This window comes from Miscanthus floridulus, chromosome 2, assembly GCF_019320115.1.
Source record: "Miscanthus floridulus cultivar M001 chromosome 2, ASM1932011v1, whole genome shotgun sequence".
NCBI classification, from domain to species: domain Eukaryota; kingdom Viridiplantae; phylum Streptophyta; class Magnoliopsida; order Poales; family Poaceae; genus Miscanthus; species Miscanthus floridulus.
Genome location: NC_089581.1, coordinates 146,840,840 through 146,861,034, shown reverse-complemented (window position 1 = coordinate 146,861,034; position 20,195 = coordinate 146,840,840). Strand labels below are relative to the sequence as shown.

At 45.7% G+C, this 20,195-nt stretch overlaps 1 protein-coding gene across 5 annotated transcripts in view; it reads right to left on the bottom strand.

Moving 5' to 3' along the window:
- Position 1: 1 nt before the first annotated feature.
- Positions 2-20,195, bottom strand: part of LOC136532268 (uncharacterized) — a 46,290-nt gene continuing 26,096 nt past the window's right edge. The window contains exons 2-8 of one of the 5 annotated variants that reach the window (XM_066524888.1): positions 5,032-5,065; positions 4,140-4,311; positions 2,362-2,945; positions 1,680-2,218; positions 1,400-1,582; positions 1,062-1,269; positions 2-923 (exon numbers count right to left, since the gene is read on the bottom strand). In XM_066524888.1, coding sequence (XP_066380985.1) covers positions 217-923; positions 1,062-1,269; positions 1,400-1,582; positions 1,680-2,218; positions 2,362-2,945; positions 4,140-4,225 — 2,307 coding nt within the window. In that variant the 5' untranslated portion in view covers positions 4,226-4,311; positions 5,032-5,065 and the 3' untranslated portion in view covers positions 2-216. Of the gene's footprint in view, positions 924-1,061; positions 1,270-1,399; positions 1,583-1,679; positions 2,219-2,361; positions 3,397-3,956; positions 4,032-4,139; positions 4,312-5,031; positions 5,066-20,195 lie in introns of those variants that run through there. The other 4 variants (XM_066524895.1, XM_066524902.1, XM_066524880.1 and 1 more) reach the window with 4 other exon arrangements.

Sequence of the window (20,195 nt, the reverse complement as noted above, 5' to 3'; positions counted from 1 at the left end):
ATAATGGAAATTTATTTGATGAAGAATAATAAACGGTCCGTTTTTGTACATCCAAAGATGCATGTACAGAACAGATACTTATTACAAGGTTTTTAAACCAACAGACAGACTGAAACGAAGAGGACATTATTTCAAACAAATTTTGAGTGAACAAACAGAAGTCCTTCAAAACAAGCACCACACAATTTGTAGATGAGCAAAGCACAAGCGCAAGGATCAGCAGTGCCGTTTCGGAATGCAGATCTGGCCAGTCATGTGCCAACTTTCACCTCCATCAGGATGAGCATAAGGGCATGCCGGTGTGTACTCGTCCTCCATGACCAGGAGGTTCCACTGCGCATGAGGGTCATGCGTCGAGAACACGGTCCAAGCAGGAGTGGAGTTCTCGTATCTGCTGTGCGTGACGCGCACGAACTTGTCCAGGTCTTTGTTCTTCTCCATGTCGTCCGGGTCGATGTCGACGGAGAAAATGTCGCCGTAGGGCCTGACGGAGTGGAGGAAGGTCGGCAGAGACATCGGGTCGGCGGACACCGCTGCGAGGTCCGACGTCACGGCGATGCTCCGCCCGTCCGGGCTGAACACCGGGTGGTTCACGTGCCCGGACAGGTCATACCCACTCCTGATTACCCTCACCACCGAGCAGTCGCTGACGTTCATCAGGTACACGGCGAAGTACCCCGGGTCCAGGCCGTGGTCGCGCTCCGGCGCGTCGGCAGGCTTGTCGCGGTTTGACGCGAACACGATCAGGTTCCCATCCGGAGACCACTGACAATGCGTGTCGATCCAGTTGCCTTCAGTTAGCCGTGTCACCTGTCTCACCTTGCCACCTCCAACCTCCCCGAACTCTGCGTCCTCCATTATGTACAGATTCTTGTAGTTCTTGTCTCCTCCATCTCTCGTTGATCGAAAAACAAATTTTGTACCTACATATATATCATGGTTTACCCACCGTCAGAACGTTGCAACTTTATTTCTACCTTTCAGGAAGCAATATATTCTGTAGCTAGTAGTAGATGTAACTGGAGCAGAACGGCAAGACCGCAAGAGCGACATTATCTTACCATCAGGATTGGTGTAAGGGAAGGCATTGTTGAATCTCCCCTTTGTGAGCTGTCGCGTCTGTCTTCGTGCGCGTGCAGCACGGGATACATCAGGGATGGCATGGATTTCCAGTGTTTCGTTAGCTTTGAAGGATGGCCCCATGCATACGTACAGTATATCTTTCTTTTGGTTCCACACTGGTGAGAAGATGCTGTCTGGGCCATCTGTCTGTAGAAACAACACCAAATCGCTCATAATTGAGAAAGGCATATTCCTCTGGTTATAAACCATTGCAAGCTTGCAAAATTCACCTGTTTCTCCATTAGAGAAACATAAACTAAAGGAGCCAGTTCCTTACCTCGAAGACCACACGCAATCCCTGGCTATCTGCCAACCACACGGCTTTGAACTCGTTATCGACGAATGCAAGCTTAGAACCATCTTTCGAAAACGTTGGGAACACACCAGACACCCTAAACAGTCCAACATCTTCGAGTGGCGATTGCACCTTAAGAAAATGTCTCGGCACATCATCTCCATGCTGCAGAAAACAGTATTTCGATCACATGGCCCCAAATTATCCCCATAATGACTATGTATTGCAAGTGGATCGGAGGAGTTTAATGAACAATATGTACCTTGAGAAGGTCGCTTTTGCAACGATGATAGCCAATGTACTTGCCACCGTCCATCACGAAGGGGTTGAAATGGTCGGCTTTTGCCCTGGTGTTCTGCGTTATTTGCAACGGTTGTTCCTGTGCACTCATGTCAAAGATCTCAATGTGCCGGTACTGGGCTTCGTTGCGAACATCAGTGAACTCAGACTTCTGGCGAATGGTTGCAACTGCTACTCTGGTCTCATCAATAGCTGCCGGAGTCACTGCATCGAATGCGTCAGGGGTCACCCGGACTGTTTCACCAGTGCTCAGGTTGTACCGAAACACTCCCCAAATGTCCCCAACCTTCCTGTGAAAAAATATGACGTTTTCACTGCCCCACGATGGCCAGCCACCATTTTCTATCACTCGCCTTCGCTCCAGAGATGGATTCTCTAAGCTCGTCACGTAGATGTTTGTCTTCAGATCCTTAATCTCGCCATCCCATGTCTTACCTTGGAATGAAGCCAAAGCGATCTTCTTCCCAGATGGTGACACAGAGGGACTTATATCAAATGTTCCTGTTGAAACAGAATTACAAGATCAATGATCAAATTAAGCAGAAAGGAAATACTAATATCTAGTCATGCATCTAACCACAAGTAGGACTGTAGGAGATGGATCAAACAGCAGAAGGCTTCAAGAGAAAGATCAGTAACCTGACCTGGTGGGGTGAGCCGCTCAGTTTCACCGGTTCTAAGGTTGGTTTTGTAAACAACGTTCCAGGGGCAGCGCCGTTCTTGGACTGGCTCCTTGGTAGATACATAGACAAGGTAATGGTCAATTGTAGATCCATCCACCTCGTAGCCACCAGCAATGCAGCCATTGTCCTCCAAACGGGCACCACTGAATAAGTCGGAGCCATAGATGTCCGCCAAGCTGAAGACCCTGACTTCATTGTTGGCAGTGAAGCGAAGGGCTACATGAAGTGTTTCCAAGTTGTGCTCTCTTTCGGAAACAAAGACCAGACCAGTGAGACGGCCAGAATCAGCATCGTCATCTATGACGGCTTCATGAGCCACTCTCGGGCGCTTGATGATCGTCTTGAGAGCCGCTGGTGGAATGGGTCGGCAGTTGTAATTGTAGGACAAGCCGTCCGTCAGGTGGAGCTCATCCTGCCTGGATGATGGCAGAACTGGACAGCAGAATATGTCCAGGGCCACCGGTGGTCTGTAGGCCGTAAAGAAGGCAATGCTGCCTCTACTCTCGCCCATTCTAGCGAAGTAGATGTGTTTGCTTTTGGTGTTACTGGTGATGAGCAGATGTAAGAATGTAAGCAAGAGTGATGAAATTATCGAATGATGCAAGAGTAAGGCATTTTCAAAAGGCAGAAATGCAGGGTATATATAGAGGGAGAAGGCAGAGCAGCTATACATATTTCAGTATGTGACTCAACAGCTAGCCTCTTTACTATAATATTATTAAAATAAAAATAACTGATTTGTCATGTCCAGGTCCTTGGTTGATTACTACTTATTTATGTAAAACAGTGCCCAGGGCGTGTAGCACGTAGGCTTCTCCTTACATTTTAGTCTACTTCAGTTAGTTGTTTGGTGAGATTTGATATCAACTAAAGATAATACTAGTATATTTGGTTTGTTTGGGATTTACTACCAGCTAGAAACTTCCTCGCAATATAATACTAGTTAGAGACAGGATTAGTTTCCTTTCCATGTCAGGGATTAGTTTCTGAATCAAGCAATAAATAAGCAGATCATATCCCTTGCGGCTGCAGTTTGCTAGTGATCGTGCTGCTTGGGCTCACTGACATTTAGATCAGTCCGGTACATATTACTAAATCATTAGGCACACTTGGATGTCATCACAATTATTTATATGATTTCATCAGATTTGACATATATTTTTTTATGTGCAAAGGGATGTTACCAATAATTCTGTATAAAAGACCTTAAATGTGGTTTCTCATAACATCAAACAGATCTATCATGGTAATGTTATTTCATTGACTAACAATGCCACTTGACATCTGAATACCTCAACTGGACCAGCCTACTGGGATACTTAATGAAACGATCATTATGAGCCAGCAAGATCTCAATTAATTTATAACAAACATGTAAGGTGTCCGCATCTCGTGGATCAGTAGAATGAGTACATAACTCTATTCTAACGTACCTGAGCATCCATCCTAACAACTATGCTATTTATATAGCTCAAGTGGTGATTGTCTTCAGTCACATGGTTCTGTCAGTCAATAAGGTTTAGATTTAATTTTTTTTTTCTATTCAATGTATCGACCTTAATAGCTGGTACTTCACTAAAATAACACAATAGTTTTGTTGACTTCAAATGTTGTTCCATATTTTCTCTCCTCTGCGTGTAAAAAGAACAGGAGGGAAATGTTAAGATTTTCTCAAAACATCACAAATAGAGAAAAGTTCTTCTAGGGATATTTCAGACACTAAAGAAAAGTCTACTCACTTGGATGCATACTTGTATCCCTTCAAGTCATATATACTTGGTTTAGCAAGTCCATGTTGATCCCCTCTAAGCTGGACCTCAATCATCAATCACATGAGTGATGTTAGAACTAGAAGGAAAACTTACAAGACTGTTGCCGAGCCAATAGAAATCTTGAGGACAATGTTTGGAACTACATACAATGAATTACTTCAGTAAACTATTGACTGAACTCCAAAATAGAAGCCATTTTAGGCAGTAAGCTTTGGTTTGCAAACATTACTAATCATGTAAGTTTATACAAGGTAATATTTTCTTCACCAAATAACCCTATAACCTTATTAACTATTTCCCGGTACTGAAGCTAAAGAGACAACAACTAGGGGCAAGGCAATGTAAAGAAACTAATATCTTTTATCTGTATGTACATTGAGCAAATATGACGTCTACTTTGGACCAAATGGAGTACCATCAAAGCCCAAATACCTACAGCATGCATGTAGTAGTAAAGTATGCTTCAACTCTGGGTACATATACAGCTTGTAGACATCTTTACACTAAGGAGTTAGTAGTACTTAAAGTAAATTTCTCAAAATAGAAACTACATATTTTTTGTAAGAGCTATCACAAGATTACATTTTCAATTTTTGTTTCCCTGAATTACATGAGCTTTAATATAATCTTTCATTAAATTCCTTTAATCTTGCTAAAAACTAGTTAAAAAAACTAACAGTTGACTCTCACCCATAGTTGTTTGACATTTAGGACCCGCCTATTAATGGCCAACCTATGTGTCCCTATGTGATTTTTTTTTTCTGACAGTTTGTGAAAACACTAGTTATGAAACTATCAAGATACATAAGTTGGAATGGGAATCAATACTTCAACTGATGCAAGAGAAATAAAGAATTACCATTGTCGTTTGCTTTGCACTTTATCAAGTTGATCTGTAAAAATACAAAAAAGAGGTTTGTCGATGTTTCACCACCGATAGCCTGCCACGGGAATACCCGGGGCAGTTTGTTCGGGCTTCAGCGTATGCAGAACTTGACGGTAAACGCAAGAGACAGTCGATTTATCCTGGTTCGGACCCTCGATCGTGATCGAGTAATAGCCCTACGTCCAGTCGGCGTTAGCCTTTGCGTTGGATTGATTGTAAAGTGTTGTATTGCGTTTAACTCTCTTCTCTCTCTCTCCATCTAAGGAGCCCTGTCCTCCTTTATATAGTCAGGAGGCCAGAGTCCTAGTCGGCTTACAATGTAGAATCCTAGTAGGATTACAGGGTAGTATTACTACTAGGATTACACGGGAGGAATCCTAATCAAACTAGATCTCCTCTCTTCCTTACGGTGTATCCCGTGGGTCCCGCATCGACAAGCCCCCGAGCACTTCATGGTTGAGCTCTGGAAGCTTCGTCTTGTTCCTTCAGGTCTTGCCGAGTAGGAACAAGCGTCGTCCGAGTGCTTTCTTGAGTGAAACCATGTAGCGCTTCTTGGGATCTTCGAGTGGTGTGTGCTTTTTTGAAAAAAAAAGTACTCCCATCTTGGTGTAGCCCCCGAGCCTCTTGCTATTTGGAACAAGGAGCTGGAGGGTCTTGTCTTGAAATTGCTCTGATTCTTCGTCGAAGGGCTCCCGAGCATATACCCGGGTTCTTTATAAAAAAGAACTCGGATATAGCTCGGTCCGGGTTCTTTTTGTCGTGAGGCCTTAAAGTGGTCTGTCTTGAAGAAGTCTTCTTGGTGACGTGCGCTTTTTCAAAGAAAAAAGTGCACTCACTTCGGGTATAGCTCGGTCCGGGTTCTTTTTGTCATGAGGCCTTGAAGTGGTCTGTCTTGAAAAAGTCTTCTTGGTGACGTGCGCTTTTTCAAAGAAAAAAGTGCACTCACTGAGTGTAGCCCCCAAGTCTCTTACTATTTGGAACAAAAAGTTGGAGGGTCTTGAATCTTATGTTGTTTGAAAACTCCTGTCTTGAAGAAGTCTTCTGAGTGATGTGCGCTTTTCGGAAGAAAAAGTGCACTCACTGAGTGTAGCCCCCGAGCCTCTTGCTATTTGGAACAAAAAGTTGGAGGGTCTTGAATCTGGGTTGTTCAAAGAACTGAAAACCTCTTCTGAGGATATGTAGGATCTTGTAGACATTCTCAAGGGTGTATCCAAGTAACCCGCGAATTGCAGTACGCTATCCATATACTATTGCAAGTCAACACAGTTGCGCCACCGAGTACTTTCCATAATTATCTTGCGTGCTTGATGTCTTCTTGCATGCTGCTGTATGTCATGCCTCTTCCTTTGTTTCGCTTGAGTAATGAAAGTACATATAAATATGCACGTGCATTCTCATATTCGTGCTCATCTTGCTGACGCAAAATCTTCTCGTTCGACCATGATCCAATTCAAGTAAGGCAACCTAGATAATCCGTCAAAAGGCTTCGGGTGGGCAGTCCCCTCACCGGAGACCCCGTATCACCGCCACCTTAGAATTTACAAATCACCGCAACAAGGTCGACCACCCCAACCGAGTAGTCGATCACCGCGGCCGAGTAGTCGGACGTCCTGGGGACTTGTAGAGCAGCAACCGAGTAAGACAGCGCGGGGCGTGTCTTTCACCCAACGAAGTAGTGGCCAAGTAAGGCAGCCAGTGGTGGGCGAGCTCCTTATTTGATGACATGGTCCAGAAAATGGTTCCCTTTCCAGCGAGTAGACTTCACGGATTAAGGCCTCAGCAACCCAGGTAAATCACCTGTAGTAGAGCCGCGGAGGCATATGGATAATATCCAGAGATATATGATGATTAAAGAATATTTGAAAAAATATTAAACCATGACTTAGCTTGATTGACGGCCGCGTGGTAGAATCAGCGCGCGATCCTGACATTTTGCGCTCAGGAGACCCCAGTGGTTGTAGCCCCCGAGCATCAGCTTACGAGTACTTGGACATGAGCTGTCGAGTAGTTGGTCACCGCAGCCAAAGTAGTCAGAAATTGTGACGAGTAGTCAGACAACTGGCTTGTTTCAGCCATTGAGTGACAACCTAGGTGGACTAATTGTGTTTATGTAAGATACATAGGTGATTAGTCCACGAGTACATATGTGTGAGCAACATATGCCATGAAGGTGAAAATGACTTGGAGATGTTGCAAATCTCACACATGTGATGATGAAGGAGCTCATTGCACATGAGACATGACATTGAGTCATGTGATCAAGGTAGAAAAGATCAAGACAAGACTTGGCTTGATGTACCGGTTGCAAGCGTGAAGGGTAAGTCGGAGGCTTTGGAGTGATGGACCGCGTGGCGGTGAAGCTTGAGCAATACTAGGCGCCGATGGACAAAGGCAACGGTGAAAAGCAAGTGAAGTCAAGACCGATGAACCAATATGATCACATGATGATATGAAGTGGATCATATCATTGTTGATCGTGTTGGTGCATGTTGAAAGCATCTAGGCCCCTAGTTGGGTTTCGGTGATTAATGACAATACAAGATTACTATGACTAACGTGTGTTTTGCAGAGACAAATTAAGTTAGGTCATGATAATGGAGATCAATTGGGCAATCGAGGATGTCATGCCCCTACGATGGAAATCGTTTCGGTTTTCAAAGGATGGATGACAAGGTTAAGTATGACTAGTTCTAAGTGTCGATTGGAGTTAGAGAGACACTTAGAGTAGTTTAGGACTTTGTTTTTCCTTTGGCCGTACTATTAAGGAGGGTATGGACGGGTAGCTTGACCTAGGTGAGTCTAGTGAGTTAGGTGTGGTGCACACTTGTTAAAACTAGCCCTAGGTAGCTCCTATGAATGCCTAAGATCCTTTGGAGCAAACTTCATTCACATATGTTCGAGAGTTGAAAGTGAATGGAGGGTCAAATGCTGACCGGACGCTGGCTCCGGTGCGACCGGACGCTGGTCGCAGGGTCCAGTCAGTTCATTTGATCAAGAGACTACGTTCGGTGCGACCGGACGCTGGAGAGGTCAAGTGACCGGACGCTGAGAGGCAGCGTCCGGTCGACTCCAGTAAGGTTCCAGAGAAGGGAATCTGCGACCGGACGCGTCCGATCAGTACTGACCGGACCTTGGGGGTTCAGCGTCCGGTCGAGTACAGTAAGGTTCCAGTAAGGGTTTAATGCGACCGGACCCTGCCAGCGTCCGGTCAACACATTTTCACTGGAATGCGGGTTGAGCTGACCGGAGCGTCCGGTCAACATGACCGGAGCGTCCGGTCACCCCGCAGAAGCTCATAACGGTTCGTTTTTCAGGCTGCCTTATAAATAGAAGTTCCACTCGTGTGTGGAGTTACTTTTGCTCATTCCAACAGCTGAGAAACACGTTTGTAAGTGCCAAGAAGAGCAAGGTCCTAGTGAGGTGATTGAGATTTGAGAATCCAAGAGAGTAACCTCATTAGTGAATTAAGAGTAGACAAGTGTGCATCCATCTTCTCATTAGGCTTCGCGTGGTCAAGTGAGAGTTCGTGCTTGTTACTCTTGGTGATCGCCATCACCTAGACGGCTTGGTGGTGATTGGAAGCTTGGTGATCACCTGGCGGAGCTTGTGGGTGACCCAACTCAAGTTGTGAGCGGCTTTGGGTGATTCACCACGACGGAGTGTCGAAAAATCAACCCGTTGAGAGCACTTGATCCTTGCGCGGATCAAGGGGGAGCTACACCCTTGCGCGGGTGCTCCAACGAGTACTAGTGGGGAGTGACGACTCTCCGATACCTCGACAAAACATTGCCGCGTTCCTTTCTCTCTCTATTTGCTTTGAGCATTTACTTTGAGCATTTACTTTGAGCAATTCAATACTTGTCTTTACATTCATAGAATTGCCCTGCTAGAGTAAGTTTGGAACATAGGTTATAAGTTCGTTGTGCGTTATATTAATAGAAACATTTCTCTAGGCACGAGAGGTTAATTGGGCTAACCGTAGGATTTAATTATTACAAAAAAATTTAGAATTAGCCCAATTCACCCCTCCCTCTTGGACATCTTGATCCTTTCAATTGGTATCAGAGCCTCGTGCTCACGTTTTTAAGCTTAACTGCTTAGAGCAAGATGTCTCACGGGGATGGACCTCCTCCTATCTTCGAGGGCGATGATTTTCCATATTGAAAAATTCGCATGGAGGCATACCTAGAAGCTCTAGACGTAGGAATACTTAGAGCCGCCTCTCAAGGGTTCCCAACACCTAGAAATCCCGCACAACTTCAAGGCGATGAAGTGAACTATGAAAAATGAAATGCAAAGGCTCACAACATCATCTTTAGAGGCCTTTGTAAAGATGCGTTCAACCGCGTAAGGAACCACAAAGACGCCCATGCACTATGTGCGGACGTTTGTGCGCTCCATGAGGAAACTAAGAGTGAGTGTGAGGAACACTATCATCTTGTTATTAAAAAGCTAAATTCATTTGAGATGCTATCTAAAGAATGCGCTAATAAGATGTATTCACGTTTGAATGTTCTTGTAGAGGAAGTCAATGGCTTGGACTAACTCAAATGTCACCTTCCGACGTTGCGAGAAAAATCTTGAGTGTCCTCCCCATTGACAAATATGGCCATATTGTGACCGTGCTACACCAAGGTGATCTTTCCACCGTTACACCAACATAAATCTTGGGAAAGATCAATGCTCATGAGATGTACATGCACGTCACACCTCAAAATGGTTCATCCTCTACAAAAAAGAAAGAAAAAGACCTAGCATTCAAAGCTAGCCAAGAGAAGGGCAAAGCAAGACTTGAGTATGAGAGCTCAAGTGATGATGAAGATGATGAAGAAAGTCTTGCTCCCATGGTGAAGAAGACCGCCAAGATGCTAAAGAAGCTAAACAAGAGTGGCATCAAGTTTGATAGCAAGAAGAAGAAATTCTTCACTAGCTCAAGAAGAAAGCCAATCTCCGAGATGGATTGCTACAATTGTGGCGAACTTGGCCATCTAACTCATCAATGCACAAAGCCCAAGAAAGACAAGTTCAAGAACAAGAACAAGAGCAAGAAAGATGACTCAAGTAATGAAGATGAAGATGAGAAGAAAAAGAACAAGCCATACAAAAAGAGAGATGGCAAAAAGAGAGACTTCTACAAGAAGAAGAAGAGTGGAAAGACCTACATTGTCGGTGATTGGCTCACGGACATTGATTCATCAAGTGGATCATCCGATGATGATAGTGACAATGAGAAGGTGGCCACCATTGCTATTGATCTTGCATCTTCACCGCTACCATCACCATCATCCTCTACACACCTATGCCTTATGGCCAAGGGTGAACGCAAGGTAACTAAGAATGATGATAGTAGTGATGATGATAGCGATAGCGATGATGATGATTCACCTACATATGATGATCTTGTCAAAATACTAAGAAAATACACTAAGATCTTTAGAAAGAGTAGAGCTACAAATGAAAAGCTTGATGCTAAAAATGATTCACTCTTAGCTAAGTGCGATACATTGGAAAAGGCTAATGATGAGCTTAAAGAAACTAATGATGATATATCATCCAAACTCAAGGAGCTCAAATCTTCTAAGAAAGAGCTTAAAGATAAACATAATAAACTTGAGTGGGTGCACAATGAGCTCATCACTAGCCACAACAAGCTAAAAGATGATTACACCACTCTAAAGATCAATTATGATACTTTTGTTATTGCTCAAGAATTTTTACCAAATGAGCCACATGATGCTACTAACCATGTTGTTAAGATTGATATAGCTACATCATATGATGATCTAATTGATGAGAGCATTGGGCAAGGATCTAGTGGCAAAGGCAAGCAAGTGATTGAGTGCAGTGACTATGATGAATATGTCAAGCTCAAGAACACAAATAAAAAGCTCATGAAAGATCTTGAAGAGATAAAGAGCCACAATACCATTGTGCTAGAAACTCTTGATCATGACAAAGAGTTGATCCTTGAGAATAAGAAGCTCAAAGAAGAAAACAAGAAACTCAAGGAAGAGAAGAAAGATGATGCTCTAAAGAAAGAAAATAAGAAACTCAAGTTGGAGAAAGAACATCTCAAGATTGGATTAAGCAAGTTTGCTAGAGGCAAGCACCTCCAAAGTGAGCTACTCATGAACACCGTCATGAAGATGGATAGGAGTGGCATTGGATATGTGGCACATGTAGAGAAGAAGAAGGCTCAAGTTCAACAACAACAATCAAAGCCGAAGACAAAGCCAAAGAGATGCTTTGAGTGTGGACAAGAAGGTCACTTTACTCATGAATGCCAAACTCCACCGCCACAACCCTTGCCTTCAATGCTCACTACATGCTTAGAAAGGATTCTAATGGAAAGATGAAAGTCATGTTCTTAGGACCCCCTAACAAGAATAGACCTAAGAAAATTTAGGTGGCTAAGTCACTTGTTGAGAAGGTAAAGGGCCCTCAACAAGTTTGGGTTCCTAAAGCTTAAATCTCTTGTGTGTAGATGAACTACAAGACCGATGAAAGTCATTAGGTTATTGATAATGGTTGCACTCAACATATGACCGGTGATCCTCGTATGTTCACCTCACTAGATGAAGAGGTAGATGGACAAGAGAAAATAACATTTGGAGATAACTCAAAGGGCAAGGTTAAATGATTGGACAAAGTGGCAATATCAAATTATCATTCCATCTCCAATGTGCTTTATGTTGCTTCATTGAGTTTCAACTTACTATCCGTTGGACAATTGTGTGATCTTGGCTTCCGATGCTTGTTCACCGAGAAGGAGGTTGTTGTATCCAAGGTGGATGATAATCAAGTGATATTCAATGAATTTAGATACAACAACTTATATCTAGTGGACTTCACCTCTGAAGATGCAAACTTGAAGACTTGCCTATTCACTAAAACAACACTTAGGTGGCTATGGCATAGAAGAATGTTGGTATGAGGTCGCTCAAGAAACTAATGAAGAATGATTTGGTGAGAGGGTTGAAAGATGTGAAGTTTGAGAAGGACAAGCTTTGTAGTGCATGTCAAGCCGGCAAGCAAGTTGCAAATACTCATCCAAGAAAAGCTTTCATGTCAACCATAAGAGTGCTAGAACTCCTTCATATGGATTTATTTGGACCAACAACATACAAGAGTTTGGGAGGAAATCTTTATTGTCTTGTGATAGTGGATAATTATTCAAGGTATACATGGATATTCTTTCTTCATGACAAATCCAAAGTTGTATCTTGCTTCAAGAAGTTTGCCAAGAGAGCACAAAATGAATTTGAAGTGAAGCTCAAAAAAATTAGAAGTGATAATGGCAAAGAATTTGACAACACAAACATTGAAGCTTATTGTGATGAAGTTGGAATCAAACATGAAGTCTCCGCAACTTACACTCCTCAACAAAATGGTGTAGTTGAGAGGAAGAACCAGACTTTGATCACTCTTGCAAGGACAATGCTAGATGAGTACAACACCCCTGAAGCTCTATGGGCGAAAGCAATCAACACCGCATGTTATGCATCCAACCGCCTATTCCTTCAAAAGTTCCTTGGCAAAACACCTTATGAGTTGCTCAATGAGAAGAAGCCAGACGTCTCCTTCTTTAGGGTGTTTGGTTGCAAATGCTACATCTACAAGAAGCGGCAACACCTAGGGAAGTTCCAAAGACGTTGTGATATTGGTTTTCTTGTTGGTTACTCATCAAAGTCCAAAGCATATAGAGTATTTAATCATGCCACCGGCTTGGTTGAAGAAACATATGATGTGGAATTTGATGAATCTAACAGCTCCCAAGGAGCACATGAGAATCTTGATGATGTAGGTGATGGACCATTAAGGGAGACTATGAAGAACATTCCGGTTGGAGACATCAAGTCAAAAGATGATGAAGATGATGTACAAGTCATTGATCAATCTTCTTCATCAAGTGTGCCACAAGATAGTGAAAAAGATGGGAGAGTAGAAAATAAAGATAATCATATCTCCCATGAGCAAATGGTGGTACAAGCACAAGATGTTGATTCTCCACAACCTCCTCCTCAAGTGGTCAATAGAAAAAATACACCTCTCCTACAACATCATGAAATGAAACTATATCAAATGAATATGAAAAGTGCATTTTTAAATGACTTTATTAATGAACTAGTCTATGTTGATCAACCTCCAGGGTTTGAAGACCCTAGATATCCTAATCATGTTTATAGGTTGTCCAAGGCGTTATATGAGCTTAAGCAAGCCCCGAGAGCTTAGTATGAGCGCCTTCGGGACTTCCACATTGAGAAGGGCTTCACCATTGGGAAAGTCAACACTATACTATTCACCAAGAAGCTCGATGGACATATCTTCATTTGTCAAGTATATATTGATGATATCATCTTTGGATCATCAAATGAAGACTCATGCAGAGAATTTGGTGAATTGATGTCGAAGGAGTTCGAGATGTCCATGATTGGTGAGCTTACATTCTTTCTTAGTTTTCAAGTCAAGCAAATGAAAGAAGGCATCTTTATCTCTCAAGAAAAATATACAAAAGATCTTCTCAAGAGATTCAAGATGGATGAATGTAAGCCAATCAAGACACCAATGCCTACCAATGAACATCTCGATCTAGATAAGGGAGGTAACCCGGTTGATCAAACTCTCTACCGTTTCATGATTGGTAGCTTATTATATTTAACCGCATCTAGGCCCGATACCATGTTTAGTGTGTGTATGTGCGCTATATTTCAAGCTAATCCTAAGGAAACACATTTAATTACCGTAAAAAGAATCCTTAGGTATCTTAAGCACACACCAAGCATTGGCCTTTGGTATCCCAAAGGAGCTATATTTGAATTAGTTGGCTATTCCGATTCGGATTACGCCGGATGCAAAGTTGATAGAAAAAGCACATCCGGAGGGTGCCATTTACTTGGTAGATCACTTGTGTCTTGGTCCTCTAAGAAATAAAATAGTGTGGCTTTGTCCACCGCCAAAGCGGAATACATTGTCGCGGGTGCTTGTTGTGCACAAATTTTATACATGAAACAAACTTTGCTAGACTATGGTGTAGTTCTAAAAAATGTACCTCTTTTGTGCGACAATGAAAGTACGGTAAAACTTGCAAATAATCCAGTTCAACACTCTCGCACCAAGCACATAGATATCCACCATCACTTTCTAAGAGATCATGTTGCTAAAAATGATATATCACTAGAAGGTGTAAGAACCGAAGATCAATTATCGAATATCTTCATTAAACCGTTAGATGATGCTACATTTTGTAGATTGCGGAATGAGCTCAATGTACTTGATTTTAGTAACTTCACTAAAATTTGAGCTTGTGTTGTCCCTTGCATTCATTGTAATATACAACATGTTTAAATTTTTGGCAATGCATATAGGGCTTGTCTAACATGGTTAAGATAACCGCCGAAAAGCGTGTGAAGAAGCTTAACCTTGGATTAAACTTGACAAGCAACTAGATTTACTTACAAGTATTGCATATGCATGAATGCTGTTTTGTCGTTTTGTTCTATTTGCCCTCTTATTGCCTATTTTCTTAAAAAGAATTATAGCATAAGGCAAAATATTTTGAAAAATATGAGGGTTTGAGAGAGGTCACTCATATCAATCCCAATTGATGTTTATTTGGATCTTATTCAAGTTGGGACTTGATTGGGAACAGGCAGCGCAAAGGAACTTTGAAGATTTGATGGAAAAGGACAACCGGACGCTGCACCGGACGCTGCTGTCCATCGTCCGGTCAGTTCACAAAAGGTGAACTGCTACTGAAGGAGTGACCGGACGCTGCGTTTGTGCGTCCGGTCAGGAAGGGATCCAGTGTCCAGTCATTTGAAGGAGAAACAGGCTGAACTGACTGGACCCTGCCTGTATCCGGTCATGGACCACCGGACGCGTCCGGTCGCGATTCCAGAGGAATTGGACCTCTCTGGAATCGACCGGACGCTGGGTGGTAGCGTCCGGTCGCTACCACCGAAGCGTCCGATCAGTGGATCTCGTGCGGCATCAGGTCTCTTATCTCTATTTCCGTTTCTGTCACGAAGGGACCCTCATATAACCGGATTCAATCTCGCTGTTTGACTTAACCCTAGCCGCCGCTAATCCCAAATCCCTGAAGAATTTGCCACGCTCGTCCCTGCCCACGCCGTCATCTTCACGCCGCTGCAGCTCCTTCGTGCCTTCCGCGACCGCGCGCCACCACTGTTTGCCTACGCTTGCCCCTTCTCCGCGCCACCGCCACCACGCGCCTCCCGTGCCAACGCCGCCAGCCAAGCGCGACCACGTGCCACCGCAGCCACGTCGATTTGCCGCGCAAGCAGTGCTCGGGCTTGCCACCAAGTCCTCCACCACCGTCCACTTCTCGCTCTACCCTCACCTTCCCAGAGCCACCACTGGTGCTCTCCGGTAAGGCCATAGCATCCTCCTTGCTTGATTTTGACCTGTTCAAATTTCATTACATTAACCTAAGTCATCCAGGGCCACCGAATTCATCGAAGTGGTTCGCAATCCTAACCCTAGCTGGTTCCGAGGTTCCCCGCGTGACGTCTCTTCTTTTCTCGGATTGCCGATCGTCAGCGAGTCGGTGTCGTTGAGGTTCTTGTGGCAGTTGTCGGACAACTCGGAGCCAAGCTCGTGAGTACAGATCGAGGCCAAGCCTCGGGAGTGTCAGTTTGACAGTTGATCTTCGTCAGCGGCAGTTCATCCTCTTGTCAGATCAGATGGCTCGCACGAAGAATGTTGGTGGTGGTCCAGGAGATGACGATCGGAGGCCCCCGCCTCGCCAGCCAACAGGACCGAAAGGCAAGGCAACGAAGCAGGTTACTTCTAAGAAGCGTAAGTACCCCGACGCAGAGACAGCTCGTGCAGCAGCAGTTGCAGAGGCCGCAGACCGTGCCGAGAGAGGCGGCACTCGCAGTGGTGTTGTCATTGTAGATCCACAGCTCACACCAGCACAGAGGGCAACAGTCGAGGAGGCTGAGCGTCGTCATGGTGGTCCAGCTGGGACTGTCATGATGGCAGGACGTCGTCTGGCCATTGAGGAGCCTCAGCCTCAGGGGAAGTCCCAGCAGGAGCCACAGCAGTAGCCCCCACCAGCAGAGCCTTAGCCAGCTCAGGAGACTCAGGAGGGCCAGTTGGCCGAGGAGACCGAGCAGGCACCACAGCTACGCCGCTCTGGTCGTACCAGTGCTATAGTTCCACCGAGGCCAGCTACACAGCGTAGGGGTTCACGCCCACCGCCTAGACCACAGGGTCCGCCTCCAGTGGTACACCTTGACTTGAGGGCCACCACGGCCAGGCAGGTTCGGCAGCTAAGGTTTGTCGAGTTTGAGGTGTGGTTTCCTCCGAGGAGGGACGAGAGAGCAGCAGAGGGTTTCTACACGCCACTGCAGGAGGATTTCTACAACGCTTATCTCAACAGTGGGGCAGTGTTCAGATCTCAGCGGGTATGCAGTATAGAGTCTATTGTGGCAGCAGCCGGAGAGCATATCCGCCCCTACTTGTCTTATTTGCCGGGGCTGACTGATCTGATTGGCCGGACTGGACTGTATGTACCATCTTGGGTTCGGCAGTTTTATGCTTCACTCTACGTTGACCCGCAGCATAACTTCATACACTTTGCATTCAACGGCAGAGACTACAGGATGATGAGTTTCAGGGCCAGGGAGATACTGAGGCTACAGGAGTAGCCTGTCAAGTTACATAAGGCATGTTATGGACAGCAGGAGCCTCCCAGGCGTCCTCATGGAGGTTTAGTGCCCCCTACTGATCTTGTGAGACATTGCTTCAAGGAGCCCTTTGGTGAGGGGTCGAGGAGGAACCCCAGTGACCTTACTCCTACAGCTCGTGTGCTTGAGGCCATCATTAGGAGGACATTACTTCCCAGGTTGGGATACAGAGAGGGTCTGACTCGCCTACAGCTCTGGCTCCTAAATGCCCTGATGCAGCAGACCGTGTTCGATATTTGGGACCTCCTTCTATCAGAGATGGAGGATACAATAGCTGAGGGATTCAAGGGTCGCATGCAGCTTCCCCATGCACATTGGATTACATTTCTTATGCTGAAGGCAGTGTCAGTCAGGACACCAGAGATGGTTGCTGAGTACAGAGGTGCCACTACAGAGTTCCCAGCATATAACATGGCACAAAGGATCAGGCATAGCACACCTCAGGCACCCGCTCAGCCCAGCCGTCATCTAGATGTTCCAGAGTCAGCAGCTCAGCAGGACGAGATCATCAGAGGCATAGCCACTACTGAGGAGGAGCAGCTTGAGGCACAGCAGGAGGCGATAGAGTCGAGTGACAGCTCGGATGATGATTATCTGCTGATTCCTCAGATGCCTCCACGTAGACATGATGCAGAGGCAGGTAGTTCCAGCTCAGCTCCACCTACACCACAGACGGGCCCCGCTTTGATTGCTATTCTTGAGCGGATGCAGCAGGATCAGGCATGACAGGCTCAGGAGACAGCTGCTAACTTTGCACAGTTTTAGGCTCGTCAGGACGAGTTCCAGCGCCAGCAGCAGCTACTCCAGCAGCAGCAGCAGCAGATGCATCAGCAACAGTTACATATGCAGCAGCAGCTCATGGGATTCATGCAGCATGTAGTGATAGCTCTTGGGGCCCCACAGCCATAGTTTTCGCCCCAGCTTGCTCAGCCTGCCACCACTACGACGACTCCAGCAGTACAGCCCAGTGGGCTTCAGAGTCAGGCACAGCCTTCAGCTCAGTTTGCTTCACCACCAGTATAGGTGTCCCAGTGGTTAGCCTCACCAGTTGTAGCCCCGTAGTTCACTCCATTTCAGACGGGCTTCACACCGGACCAGTCAGCCTCGCTATTTGTGCCTAACACGTCAGTCTCCAGGAGTCTTGGAGCATCTTTCAGTGAGTTGACAGGGATGCCTACACCGCCACATATGCATGCCGCCAGTCCTTCTACTACAGCTCCCGTCGCCGTGATGACACAGAGGCTTCCCAGCTCAGTCGCATCATCAGATCCCACAGCTGTACCAACAGAGTCACAGGCAGCACCTGCCTCAGCTCAGACCCAGACCGCTTCAGAGACACTTCCAGCCATAGAGGGTCAGTCTGTATAGAGCTCAGGGTCAGATGATGATGGTGCCCAGTTCCAGCTTGCCCCTCGTACCTTAGCGCCCGGCTCGTCCGCTGCAGCCCCGCCGACCGGCCCTTAGGTTTTGGTGTTTGACGCTAAAGGGGGAGAGGATTCGAGTATGTAGACTTAGGGGGAGCGACATCTAGGGGGAGCTGGTTATCTATTATTAGCTTATTATATACATTTGGAGTTTTATCTGTGTGATACACTATTACTATTATGCATTCGTGTGTTACTTTCATGCATATTATTATATCTATGCGATAGTGATATCTACGTGATTGTGATATATGACATGTGTGCTCTCTACTTTATATTATTTATATGTCATATCACTTATGTTATGCTCATTTGCCTTTGCTTCTGCGTTTATACTCCGATGCAAATGAGCTTTGTTACTCGTACTCATGCTTAATTCATATCCTTTGAGTATATTGTGTTGGCTTGGGTCATATAAGCTTGACTAACACTTTTGTTTTTATCGACAAAAGCTTATATGAACCAAGCACATCAAAAACCTCACTCTTTCACATACTCGAGGTGGTATTGTCATCAATCACCAAAAAGGGGGAGATTGAAAGCATCTAGGCCCCTAGTTGGGTTTCGGTGATTAATGACAATATAAGATTACTATGACTAACGTGTGTTTTGCAGAGGCAAATTAAGTTAGGTCATGGTAATGGAGATCAAAGATCAATTGGGCAATCGAGGATGTCATGCCCCTACGATGAAAATCGTTTCGGTTTTCAAAGGATGGACGACAAGGTTAAGGATGACTAGTTCTAAGTGTCGATTGGAGTTGGAGAGACACTTAGAGTAGTTTAGGACTTTGTTTTTCCTTTGGCCGTACTATTAAGGGGGGTATGGACGGGTAGCTTGACCTAGGTGAGTCTAGTGAGTTAGGTGTGGTGCACACTTGTTAAAACTAGCTCTAGGTAGCTCCTATAAATGCCTAAGATCCTTTGGAGCAAACTTCATTCACATATGTTCGAGAGTTGGAAGTGAATGGAGGGTCAAATGCTGACCGGACGCTGGCTCCGGTGCGACCGGACGCTGGCCGCAGGGTCCGGTCAGTTCATTTGATCAAGAGACTACGTTCGGTGCGACCGGACGCTGGAGAGGTCAAGTGACCGGACGCTGAGAGGCAGCGTCTGGTCGACTCCAGTAAGGTTCTAGAGAAGGGAATCTGCGACCGGACACGTCCGGTCAGTACTGACCGGACCCTGGGGGTTCAGCGTCCGGTCGAGTACAGTAAGGTTCCAGTAAGGGTTTAATGCGACCGGACGCGTCCGGCCAGTGGTGACCGGACCCTGCCAGCGTCCGGTCAACACATTTTCACTGGAATGCGGGTTGAGCTGACCGGAGCGTCCGGTCAACATGACCGGAGCATCCGGTCACCCCGCAGAAGCTCATAACGGTTCGTTTTTCAGGCTGCCTTATAAATAGAAGCTCCACTCGTGTGTGGAGTTACTTTTGCTCATTCCAATAGCTGAGAAACACGTTTATGAGTGTCAAGAAGAGCAAGGTTCTAGTAAGGTGATTGAGATTTGAGAATCCAAGAGAGTTGTCGGATACCGCGAGAAGGGGTACCCTAAGCAAGAACCAAAAAATGATTGCTTAGACTTCGTAAAGATCGAAACCAGTTAAACACCGCTGGCCTCGGCCAATTCTCCGACTCGCCCGAGGCCCCCTCACCGCTGACCTCGGGCGATCCCCAACCGAAGGCCTCGGCCGACCCCCTCTCGTCGCAGGCCTCGGCCGGGCCGCCGACCCTCCGTCTCGCGCGAGGCAGGCTCGGCAGCACTCTGCTGCCTCTTCCTTCACCCGTCCCTCTGACAAAACGTCGTGTCGCATTACCTCAGCCAACTGCTGCCCCTGGCGTCGGCCGCATGCTCAACACAGTACAGAGGAATGGCCGACGGGACAGGAGGCAGGACTGGGCAGGGGTTACCCGCCACTATGCCAACCACTATGCACATGGTTGACGCCCATGCCTCACTGTGCTGCCAACTCCTGCTCCGAGAACAACGCAGCATGGGGA